General features: G+C 45.7%; 3 protein-coding genes across 3 annotated transcripts; 1 reads left to right on the forward strand and 2 right to left on the reverse strand.

Annotated features, from left to right (window-relative positions):
* Positions 1–716: 716 nt before the first annotated feature.
* Positions 717–1,295, reverse strand: TrAFT101_006621 (uncharacterized protein; the record flags this gene model as incomplete). The annotated part of the gene is made up of 1 exon (XM_024904163.2): positions 717–1,295. The coding sequence occupies one exon, from the start codon at positions 1,293–1,295 to the stop codon at positions 717–719; it is 579 nt and encodes a 192-aa protein (XP_024758281.2).
* A 1,056-nt stretch (positions 1,296–2,351) lies between these two features.
* TrAFT101_006622 (uncharacterized protein) lies at positions 2,352–3,386 on the reverse strand (the record flags this gene model as incomplete). The annotated part of the gene is made up of 1 exon (XM_024910032.2): positions 2,352–3,386. One exon carries the CDS (start codon positions 3,384–3,386, stop codon positions 2,352–2,354), a length of 1,035 nt encoding a protein of 344 aa, XP_024758282.2.
* A 5,445-nt stretch (positions 3,387–8,831) lies between these two features.
* Positions 8,832–12,437, forward strand: TrAFT101_006623 (uncharacterized protein; the record flags this gene model as incomplete). Its single annotated transcript, XM_024906158.2, has 1 exon — positions 8,832–12,437. One exon carries the CDS (start codon positions 8,832–8,834, stop codon positions 12,387–12,389), a length of 3,558 nt encoding a protein of 1,185 aa, XP_024758283.2. The 3' UTR covers positions 12,390–12,437.
* Positions 12,438–12,884: the final 447 nt, after the last annotated feature.

A 12,884-nucleotide genomic window follows, 5' to 3' on the forward strand; every position in this document is an offset into this window, starting at 1 on the left:
AATACCTCCTCAAAACTATGTTCTACCAAGGAGGTAGATGGCCACTCTCAGTAACTATCGCAGGTTGCAGAGGAGAGAGAGAAGGCTCCGCTTGGAGGGATTATGCAGTTGTTCACCCCTACACTCCACTTAGCTCCGGCTCTCGGCTATGTGGAGAAGGCGAAAACGGGAACTCACAATAGCCCAATCTAGTAATCTCACTCGTATTCCCCGGTACGAGGCTAATTTTGTCTGCACTGCCTGCGGCTCTCGCAACCCTTGGAGAATGAATCGCAGCAGATGAGCGATGAAGGGTGGCGATTGTATCTTCATCTCCGCTGTATTGACAAAGCAGTGCTACCATTGCTAGTACTACTTAGAAACATAATAACTTATTTTGTATCATGCGCTTAGACATCCAAGTTTAAAGTCATCTTTCTAGCCCTTGTCTCGCTTGTTTCAAGTCCTTTTTGCTTCTACAATGAGGCGTTATAGAAGGAGCGAGGCACAATTAAAAATTTCACAGCACCAAGAGTGATATGTGACATGGAATATATTAAAACTCAAAACAAAATTCTAAAAGAAAGACATGAACAGAAAGAAGATCTAACTACAGCGAGCTATTATTGTATATGAATAATTTTCCATAATTCGACCTTCGCTTAGCAGCGATACAAAGCGTTGTAGATTCTATAACCGAGCATCGTATTGACAGCTTGTGCAACGTTTTTGTCTCCTTAGTGGGACTTGGGGGCACGGGTGCAGTCGAGTTGGCCTGCTGGCAACCAGGTGTTGCCGCCATCTTGGCTGGCATAGAACTTGTCGGTAAATTGATCAGGGCTGGTGGGCCGAAGGAAATCATCCATAGTTCGAGCTTCGATACCCGGTCTGCCGGGATTGGTCAGGGGCCAGGTGATGAATCGGAAGTGACCCCCCTCCTCCCAACCAACCGATGTGCCGGGTCCACTGTTGCCTCCACTGTCACTGTAAGTGTAGTTGAAGATTTCCTTCTCAGCGTCGTAAGTGATGACGGAGTGGGCCGTGAGCAACGGACTCGGTTGATCGGAGTCCAGGGTCACATTAACTTTGGTCATCTTGATGGAATACGTGAGGTTCGCGCCGGTGCTGCTACCACCTCCACCGCTCCCGTTTGCTTCGCCTTGCTGATAGCAGTTCCAGTCACCCACAAAAGGGAGCAACCAGTTAAGACCTTTTGGGCCTAATGGAGAGGGAGTTGCCCGTGCTGAGCCAGGCAAACTGAGAAGAGCCATGCCCAGGAGGCCAACTGACGAGACTGTGTTTGATTTGGTAGACATGATTGGGTTACGTCTCAAAGATATGCTGATATATTGAGATTGTTGTAAAATGTTGTATTGAAGTCAGATTTGTAGAGATTGAGGCACTGGTAGTTAAAAGGAATAGAAGATGATATATATATCGAGGATGTCGTGTATGGATGACTGGGGCTCAATTGTGGCTTAGTTTCTTAGGGGTCGTAGACGCTAGGAAATCGGTGAAGTCGGCGTTGTGACGTGTCCGCTGACTACGACACCACGCATAAAGAAAGGGCATAATTGTATCATCTCCTGGTGAGACCATTGAAAATAACAAACGGAATTGACGCGCGGCCTGCATTTTGACAAGTATGTAGACTCGATGAACACGTAAGTACGGACTGTCGGTGCGATATATTGGCGAAGGGGGCGGTATGACGCTTTGAATAGCAAAAAAAGTTGATGCACAATCGATCCGTATTAGTCGTCGTCGAACTACTCACATAGCAGCTGATGTATACCTAGAAAAATCTTAAAGCTTCGGGATAATACGAGTCAGCCGAATATGCTACCAACATTTCTTGTGAGAAAGTGTAAACTAGATGCTATATATTCATGCTTGTCAATCCATGGTTTCTTCTCCGGTTCCTCTTAAAACAATAATACGCACGTTTTCTCGCTCTTTCCTTGGTTTTCAAATAGTAGATATATCCTTCATGTCATAGCAGTCTTTGAAGCCTATTTCATCTCCTCTCCACCCAAGTAATAGAATCGCGCAAGGTGAAGGACATCGGCCGACTTTATCGAGACAGATTCTTAGAGACTGCTCATTTAGGGAGCAGAGCAGGGAAAACATGATGAGCCACTAAATGGGGTTCGATGCTTATTGAGGCTAACCGGACATGCTATCTGAGACCTGTTAGTGCATGTAAACAGTATGCGGCCGGGTTAAATGCTAACTACCTTATAAACTTAGCTTCACCAAAGCTATAGTTACTCAGACAAGATGCCAACCGGTCGCGGCTGCTTCCAGTCGTATAACAGACACAGCCCTAGCTCCATGATTAAGAAAAAAGATGGCCAAGATGGCGCCCGCTCCTATCTGTTCGTGCCTTCTTCTACAGTCGAGCATGCGTCTGACGCTACCGCTGGTGGGTGAAGGTTGCTCTCCGCAGTCTCAAGGGAGCTTGAAGGAGCGGTGCTGTTAGATCTGCCGTCGAAAATGCGATCTGTCCTGATTTTTGCTGTGAAATCTCTCCCAACATCCTCGATATGCTGCGCACCATCGTGCATGAGGGTATCGTTGGTCGGCGTAGCGCCGGAAACGAGCTGAGAGTGGTCCCTTTCAAGGATATCTTCCGGGCGGTGACAGGTACATATGTCTATCCGGGTTAACATAATCAGCTCGTTGAGGATGATAAACTCGAACTTGAGCTTTATGCTATAGACAACGGGTTTGTACGTTGTTTGAATGTCAAAATTGTTGGTAAACTCCGTTACGATGAGGCTGATATCTAACAAAACAACGATGACGAATAGAATAATCAAATGGCGTATCATCCTTTTTCCCTCGCGTCCTTTCATATCCATAAGGGGTTTGAGCCCATGCGTGGCCTCCCACACATACAAGCCTGAGATGATGGACTCTTGGATGGAGAAGCCGATCAGCTGGATCCTCTCATAGATATTAAAGGCGTTGATGAACTGTGTCGAGTGTGTGATATTACTGGCGAGAAAGAGAATCGATACCGGAATGTGCAACACGAAGACATTGGCGACAATCATAACTAGTACCCATCTGATCTTCCGCCGGTTGCGCACGGCGAGATATAGGCGCGAGTACATTACGAGGGATTGGCCAGTAACCATAGCCCACCAGCCGATGAGCGTGAAGACGCACATGAGAACGTTTGGCGCGAGGGCGAAGTAACGCAAAAATACGGCGACAGAATGGACGGCTATACCGAGCGAAGCAACCACCAGGCTCCAGAAGTATAAGCTCTTCCTGCGCTTGAATTTGATGAGGGTCCAGATGAAAATCTCCACGCTGTAGAATATGGCGACGGCGAAGAAACCCGAAATCACCATGGCCACTGCCATCGACACCTTAATTGGCCCCGTCTCCCCAGACATGCTCGCGAGTGTCGGGGGCCGATGTCTTCCAAAGGGCCAGCGGCAGTGAAATCACTGCTAAGGAGCTCCGGCCGATGCCATTCTCCGGGTGAGAGACCGATGGCGGAAATTTGGCAATCGGAGAATGCCCTCTCCACTCCTTTTCACCAAATTCCCTGTTACTTGTCGAATATATACCATTAGCCAAGCTGAATCGCTTTGATATTAGCGACATTGGCGCGTCTAGGAGTGTGGAACCTATAACTCCGTGAGGCAAGGTCATTGGCGGGACAGAGCCTGAGAATCAAGTAAGGTAGTCTTCGGGCTTTGGCTCCTCGACATATCATTGGTTCTTTAGGACTGACCATTCACAGCTCTCTATGAGACCAAATCAGCTTCAATCATGTTGACATTTGTGAGGCGATCAGAGTGCCACAAAACTCAATTTAGAGCTAGGCATACGGTAGTGCAGTCGCCACAACTTCGCCCCCATCTACCAAATTGACACACAGGATATTTATTTTATATATTCGATTGAAGTTGGATATCTATCTCCAATACTCGCTGCGGATGATAGTCCGTATTTGCAGTTTGGAAGCACAACCTGGCAAGCATACAGTCGTTATTATCGATAGGGCATGAGGGAGTTCAAGCTTTTCGCCAAGAAAGCCCCGGCAGCGACATACTCAACTCGTATGGCGCAGATCCAGCCAATGGTATAGTCATTCGGATTGGAAACGATTGACGCTATAATTCTGCAGATTAGGCACACGAGGCATTTTCCTCGTTCCCATAGTAAGGTTGCGAATGCCAACGATTGTATGACTGTCTGTCTAAGAACACTCGGCCGCATGCAAGTGATTATCCTAATGCGCTGGATGTGCCCTGTGACTGTTGGCTAGTAAAACGTACTAATTGGTTGCATTTCACTTCTGGCTTTAGATTTGCTTATACTATTAAAGAATAAGTTTTGCAATATGGTGCTTATGCTGATAAAAAGAATACCATTTAACATCTGGCTACCAGAACCTAGACTCTATTTCTGGATAATGCAGGCCCAGTTTAATAATGTATGTATCGTTTTGCTACGCCCTGTCGCAAAATGGTCCGTGCTGGAAGACTCTCATTATAATGAAAACATGACAATTATTTTGGCGCTGAGGCAATTATACTAATAATAAGGCCATAGCCAATAGGAATATCGTTTCCTCGTTCAATAAGTTGTTTGTTAAGCTTTTCTATATCTTGAATAGATAATAATAAAGTCCAGAGACTTCCAAATAATGAGCAAGGGATTAATCTGTGGGGTACCTTTATTCCGCTTTTAACAGCGTTTGCAAGCGAAAAGGTATTTTATTTTGTAGCTGCTGCGGGAATGGGAAATTTTTACCTATGTTTGTTGATAGCTCTGTGCTATTCCTAAACCATCACGGATTCTCATTAAAGCATAGGAGCGATACAGTGGGTAATTTCTTCGGTCTCTCTACCACAAGTTAATACTATATATCAGTGTTGCGATAGTACACATTAGCAAGAGAGAGCCGAGCCTAAATTCTTCATGGTGGGAAATAATTACAATATGGGTTATATATAAACGGACATACTATAAAGTATTTTATATCTATCTATACATACATATATATATATAAGTGTCAGCAACTTTTACTTCTAGCAACGAATGGCATAATCATCTATACTACCTTCGTGTTCCTTCCTTGCTCGGAGCATGAGTGACGGTCTATCCCGTATGGCTGATTGTCCAAATCAAGGGCCATAATCTACAAGTAAAAGGGCGTACTTAAGCACTTGATCTGGGCTCTCATTTTCCCACAGTAGAGGAAGGATTGAGTGAGGAGCAGGTAGTGGTGCATTGTGAAACCCAAACTCCGCGGTAGATTCTTCAATGCTCACTGGCCGATAGTTGCCCTATCCACCAGAGAATTTTATAGAAATACTTCAATAGCTCCATAGATAAAGTTCCTTTAGGCTTGAACTGTTCCCGGTTCGTTCCCTACCTCATAAAACGAGCCTGTCGCACGTAACTATTCTCGAATCTGCTGAGGAGTAATCACTGATCTCTCCTCAGTCGCCATAATTGGAAAGGTTGGGGGGAGAGGTTAGGCTTCTTTCTATGAGATCCATGTATAGGGGATCCAGTGTCCACAAAGATGGCTCCAGAGGATCGATTACCAGATTGCAGAATTTCCACCAAACCCACGCGGGAAAGGGAAACTGGTTATACTTCAGAGAATTGAGGCCTTCCGATCCGTTGGGAACGGCTTCTGCCATCCCGATATTTTTAAAAACTTCATATTAAATAACAATACATTCATCTAGCCGAAATTCAACTTAAAGATTTCCTCCTAGATCGTACGGTGTCTCTATCTCAACTTTGAGGAGCAAAACGTTGCCCTCTTGCAGCATGTAAGCGGCTGTTTCGATGGCTTTGACACTGGCTTCGATTCGTCGGTAATTTCAGAGTAATAGAATGTTGCGTTAGGTGCAATACCGAGAATCTCCAAGTAGCTATTGAGTTCACTGATAATACCATTTACTGCAGTGCCGTAATGAAACGAGCGACACTGCATGTATTCAGTGTGCGCCAATGACAGCTTGTCCATATGGTAGTTCTTTATGCATGGGCCACTACTTTTCATTTGTGGATGACGGATAGCTGGAAACCGCAGAGTTTGTCTCTTTGTTTGTCCAAATTGCAGGTTGAATTCGCCAGCATTGAACGTATAGCGTGTCCATGGGGGACGCGTCGCGATTTATCAGCAACCTAGAGTTACAGCAAAGACGGAAGACGGTTTTTCTCTTATAGCAGTCTCTGTGAGAGACCTTGCTACAAGACTCATATGTAACGGCAGAGGCTTCTATTTTAAGCGAGACTGCCGTGATACCATTCAAGCATGCTGCAACCGTTTGGTAAGCTGATATATTTGGTGCTCTGCGCTTGGCTCCTTGACATTCTTCGCAATCATCGCCAAGTCAACTACCATGTGAACCACCGAGTCTGGACAAGCCGGGGAAATGAACGCCTCACGTCGCAGGCGATTGCTACCTTCTGTCACCATTTCGTCACTGACTTGGGGGTGGAAATAGATTCTTAGGAGGAGGCCTGGCTAGGTATGTCCGCCAGACATTACAAGGAGTGCCTGCTCATCAGAGAGCCCGTAGAGATTGCCTTTCACCAAAATTCTAAACTAACTGACGAAAACACGCCGGTGCTGCGACATGAAAACGAATAAAAAGCCCGTACTCCAAACGACCCATGTCCCTAACTTTTATACCCTTTCTTGTTCTAACCTTTGTAGAATGTTTATAACTCCTTCGGGAGCCCATGGAGCGGAAGAAATGTAGCAGAGAGACAAACAATGTGTCACGCATCACCCACCTCCTCTGCTGTGCAATTATTACTCAGATTTGTACAGTTATGGTTTGTATTTAATATATTTCCCCTTAGTAGCGAACTATAAAGCTTTATGTCCCGTAAATCTCAACTCTTTTTGCATATAACTACAGAGTTTATATTCCCAAGCTAATAAAACGACACCAATGACATATGTTTCAACTCCTTACTTTAATCCTCTTCTAGTAAATATACGTTTAGATTTTATTTTTTTTTTTTTAAAAAAAAAACCCCTCATTTTTTGCAAATCAATTTAATATATAAAAAAGTAGTCAGAATATTATAAAAGCCATTTTTGACGCCAGATGGCTATCAGTTGGAATGCATTATCCAATCACATAAGCCACATTGTATGAGAGTTCTAAACGTTGTCTTACTGTGACTCTTGCCCGGTAAGTTACTGCTCTGTCAAGTAGGAGAAAAATAAGTCTTCTCATAATAGGAGCCGTAATTGACAACCTTTTGGACAATTTTAATTCCTCGATGCCGTTGTCGTTAAGGAAGAAGCACTAGAGCCAGCCGATGCTGTTAAAACAATAGTTGTTATATAGCATTATTAAGCATTGATTTATTTTATTATTAATAAATAAGAGAGTGTATATACATTTATTTATATATATCTTGTTATTAGCGCTGCTTTTTTTAATACCTGCCATGACCTGTATGTAGGTAAAAAAAAGATATTCGCCACCACCCCGTAGCTGAGGCGCCTTAGCGTCAATAGAGCCGTTAAGATAAAAATCAGGTCTGCCAGCTGAAAATAGCTGAGATGTACCTGTATAGCAGCTGAATTGCAGCTGCGGTGAAGAAGTATAACATCAGTAGTAGGAGGCGCTGTTAGCGGTGTTAAATCAGAACCAATGACAGTGTGTAAGGTTACTGTGAGTGCCGTTGAAGCCATAGAGAATGGCGTTGGTTATGATAACCAGTAATCTGGGGCTTTCGCTGCTGTTCGGCATAGTGAGAGTTGAACTTTGATTCAGAACAGCTGTTTGTGAATATGTAGGACGTGGAAATCGACCTAGAGTAGGTGCTCAAAGAGGGGATAAATAGTGGTACGAATATAATGGACATCGATCGCACATGGCTGCTGAAGATGGACATCAGCATCTATTCAAATTACCAATTTACATTCCCAGAGCGCAAAAAGATGAATAGATAATTCATATTCTCAAACATTAATCACACAATTCCATGGCTATAACGCAATTCAACCACACCATTTCACCGACGAGGATCACGCCGTGCAACTCTCTTGTGATGCTTACTATAACTTTTATTGCTTCGTGATTTCAAGCCTTTCACTTTCTTCCCCAGAGGTCACATGCTCCAAACCTGGCTCGCAAACTTTATCAACAGCCATGAAGCTGAACGAAGTGCTGTAACCAATGAAAAGTTCAAATAAGCCAGGGATTAACTACACTTCAAACCTTAACTTACTCCCCCAGATGTCGTTTACTCTTAACCTGGCGCGCAAACTCTACCAACAGCCACGAAGCTGAATTTTCATCCTTGGTTTCTTTAGTGAAATATTTATGTGTGATGACGTTTGGAGCCAGCCAGCCTTTTTGACATTCTTGACGGAAGTTTATATTAAGTTGGAAAAGACTACCGCGCCGATCATCTCTTAAATTAGGTTCACCGACGTTGTATTCTCCCTTCATTTATAAATACCTTGATCGAAGCATATTATTGATGACACGCCTCAAATGGACGGTAAATATATGATATGAGAAAATTTCTTGTATTTTTGCCCGCAGGGATCGGTCAAAGCTACCTATCACTATGTTGACTTGGATCGAGATGAGATATTCAATTAAATAACCCACTGACAACGAATATTTATCCAAACTAACTGAGGTTCCGCTCGATTAAGCCTGGAAGAGTGTACCGTCCATACTTTCTACTCAGCTAGGTATCCAACTCATCTTACTCTAGCTGGACACCATAAGATGCAGCCAAAACTTATCGTGCTTTGCGATGATGTAGGATGCGGGAGGGAGACAAAGACCCAAACAAATATATATCTATTAGCCCAGCACATCGGCATCGATATGAAAAGAGAGAATCGTTGTCTAGATCAATGGGAGCGTCGAGCGCGTTACTTCGACGGGCCGAGTCTAGGTCTGGGCCTCATCAGCAGTGGATCCAAGGGAGATGACATTGCCAGCCGCTGTATCGAAGTGTACAGGTATATCGTCGGTTACTATACTCCCGAACATGAAATCTGGATGTTTGGGTTGGGGCTAGGTGCATACGTTGTCCGACATGTTGCTAATATGATTGGCAGATGCGGCATTGTCAGGACAACTGGAGAAGACGACATTTGGACATCGCTAACGTTGATTGACCATGCCTCTTTTATGTACAAATATTACTACGGTGTACCTAGTCCGTCTTTGACTGAGTTGGAAACCTTTAAAAGAGAAAGGAGCTGGGGAGTCGACAAGCCCATCAAATTTATGGGTCTCTTCGATACTATACGCCCAGACGGATTCCTCCGAGTTCTGTTACTGGATCAGACTCAATGGCCTGAGCTGGGTGATGGAAACACCACGAACGCGGTACAGAACATTTATCATGCTGTATCCATACACGAGCGATCATCTTTCTTCCGCCTCTGCCAGATTCAAGAGGACTCTACCTATCAGACTGATTATGATACGGACGTCTACGAGATGTGGTTCCCTGGAACCCATCATGACTTGGGAAGGCAGAAGTTTCCCTTGGGACTCGATATCGATGCAAAAAAATGGCCGTTCTGGCTACTAAGCTCGGCGATTGATCCAAACTTGGTTCTCACTGACCTTGTTTTGAAATGGATGCTCGAAAACATCCAGAGAGAAGATTCCTCAGAAGCCCTCATCCCCGATATTGGCACCCGAATCGAAGCACTGAAGAGGGAACTTACCAGATACAATCAATCCCCGGATTCTGAGAGTATATATAGCTGGGTTGTGAAGCAAACGCCTTTGGGAGCTCTCCTTTCCCACTATGTCTGGCTCACAGGCGAACTGAGACAAGGGCAGACGCTTTTGGGAGCTTTCCTCCTCTTCTGTTATGTTTGGCTATTGAGCGAGCTGCGGTGGCGACGGCACTATTCTTTGGGTGTTCCCTTTTTCCCTTATTTCTGGCTCACAGGCTGGCTACCCCGAGACCGGAAGATATTCAATTTGAAGGCGAGGACATACGACTATAAAAGGCCCCTCGACCAGTCAGGCGCGACAATTGACTGCCTGGCTAGGATAACCAAGCAGAGATACCCATCGGACACCTATCTGGAATTCCAAAAAGCCCGATTGTCTGCGGGCGAAATTGACCAAACGACTTACGAATGTCTCGTCGGCAACGAGCATATCGGCCAGAGGGCAAAAGTCACCAGCTGGTGGGATTTGGACAATGGCCAGCACGTCGTACTCGACTTGGGCTGGCGGGGCCCAGACTTTAGCAATTATCACCAGAGGGACTGGAAGGAAGTCCTTACAATAACCGATGCAAGCCATGGCGGGGGCCATTACATGGCCAGAACTATCCCGAACTTCCTAGCCGAATTCTACGGAGAGATGGGACTATCGCTCCTAGAGTGGGTGACAGAGCTGTGCACGGCCAGAACTCGGGTCGCCTCGAAAATGGCAAGTCAAGCGACGCCTCAAACTTCACCAGACCGCAACTCTTCACCCACTTTTGATCGAGTACATCTTCATCTTGTTGACCGTTCGATCATGGCCTGTTTTGGAGACGAATTACTACGATGGGATATACCCGAAGGTTTTGAGAGAAAGCAAGCTGTGTCTGCGCTACTTTGGGTCGTGGCCGCTTTCCAGCCTCCAGAAGTGGAAAGCCGCGGGTTGTTCAAAGTTGGCTGCCGAATCAGCGACGGAGGGGTCTTGTCACCATATTGCGAACCATTCAAGCCGGAGAGAGCAGAGTCTTCATGTTGGACTCAACTATTTGACTATGCTTGCGTCGTTGAAACGCCGCGAGACGTTAGCTTCGACACCAAGACGCGTCCAGAGGGACTGGAGGTGGATTTCAAGGAGCTTATGGCCATCACAAATGCCTCTCAAGCCTGGCTCACTGACTGCGGAGCAATCCTGCTTGGGCACGACACAGCGCTGATTCAACTGAGGCCGGTGGAAGATCGGCGATGGCACGCTGTGCGCACACCTGGAAAATTGATTACACCTTTTGATATAATGCAAATCATCCAGTCTTCCGTGCCATCCGGCCCTGCTGGACTAGGGGCGCAGTCGGAAGATGTAGGGCGTTCAATACTCTCTGTTGTATCGTCCAGCGCAGGTATACTAAGCCAGCCGCAGCTACGAGAGAGCAATGGGGCCATAAAAAAATCGATGGACAGAGGGAAACACGCTCAGGTATTAAAGTCGGAGCCGTTCACTTACCCTGAGGGAAGAGTGTTCGTAGGCTGGTGTAGTGAGCCTAGGGTCACCATCGGCACCGAAAGACCGAGCAACCCCTTCTTGGAAAGCTTCGACCACGATTCAGGTGTCCCTGAAGTTACCAATGACATTGTGGCCCTGTCGAGTGTATCGAGTGTCACAACTGTCAGCTTAGGAGTCAGCTTGGGATTTATGTCCAAACTTGCTACTGTCAATATCGCCCATGCTTCTGGGAGTCAGGAATCCGTACAGCCAGCGACATACAGGCACGAAAACCAGCTTCCGTTTGATACGTTACGAACAGCAAAATTGACGCCTTGCATTCTCTGGGATGATTCGGTCAAGCGAGCTTGGCTTCTTCCTGGTGTCTCGGCACTTTGTTTCATATCACTCTGCATTTTCGCGCGACTAGAGTTGAATTTTGACAGTGACGTGACATTTGCAATACCATCAAATGATGCTGGTCAATCAGCCTCAAACTGTCTTAAAGCCAACGCGAGCTTGACCATGGTCAAAGACGATGGGACTAATGGGCCAACCTTTGGATGGTTGGTGAAGCAGGTGTGGGATGGGATGATGGCAGCCAAAGACGTCTGCTACGCCAACACAAATAGGAGGAAGCATGCCAGAGAAGGAGTCGTGTTCGGCTATGACATTTACGACCTCTTCGGCAGTGGTCATGTGGTTCTACGCTGTCTAGACGAAAACAGAGCCGGTGCCAGTCTCCATTCTTGGGCGCCGCTCGCACGGCTGGAGAGAGTGCAGGTGATATTCTGCAAGAAAGTTGGATCGGTCATTGAGTGTGCTGCCCAAACGTGTGCGGGAACGCCGTGTGGGCAATACTGCCTGAATTTTGACGGCACAAGCGGTGTCCTGAGCTGCCTGCTTCCGGACTTGGAAAGATTCTGCGGCCAAGACTGGGACAAATATGCACAAAGCAGAAGATTGCTCATCAAGAATGGCTTCGAATGGATTCCAAGGCTGCCAAGAAGGGGCGGCCTCTTTGCGCACCTTGGGACGCGTTTAAACGCAAACGGAGTGTGCGAATGTTGCGCCGAGCTGGACCGACTACAGAGACTTGATCAGGTTGGAAATGCGTCGCTCTGGCAGCGGATCAAAAAAGCCTTCAGAGAGCGCCCATATAATTTCGCGGACAATTGGTCCAGCCTACAATACGCAGTGAGGTTCGGCTTGTGCCATCTATATTCATAGCAGCGTTCATTTCAGAGAGTGTTACTCCCGACAATAGTGTAACTGACAAGGTAGATATGTAACGTTTATGCAACTTAAGATTACTACAAATGTGTATTGAAAGGAGCAAGCTAATCCAAATTGCGCATGTAAGACATTCTCAAATGAGGTTTGTTGTTTGCACAGCTCAAGCGCTTATATGTTCAACAAGCAGAAAGTGGCTATACAGAGACCTATGTAATTTAACTTTCGTAGCACGACATGCAACAGGGACGTCGGAATAAGGATAGATCTATATAAGTAACCTGGTTGCTCTAAATGAACTGCGCACTATCCATTCGATGTTCAATTGCTGAACAAGGTCTTTATGCGTCCTACTATCTGAATATGGGAGGAGGCTTGTGCACTGCCTAATTTCCGAAGATACTATCTAGACTAACCACTCCTGAATGACAATAACGGTGTCGCTTCAATATTACATATTCACATATCTATTAAAACAATTAATGTAAAAAT

Source organism: Trichoderma asperellum, chromosome 4 (assembly GCF_020647865.1).
Source record: "Trichoderma asperellum chromosome 4, complete sequence".
In the NCBI taxonomy this organism is placed as follows: domain Eukaryota; kingdom Fungi; phylum Ascomycota; class Sordariomycetes; order Hypocreales; family Hypocreaceae; genus Trichoderma; species Trichoderma asperellum.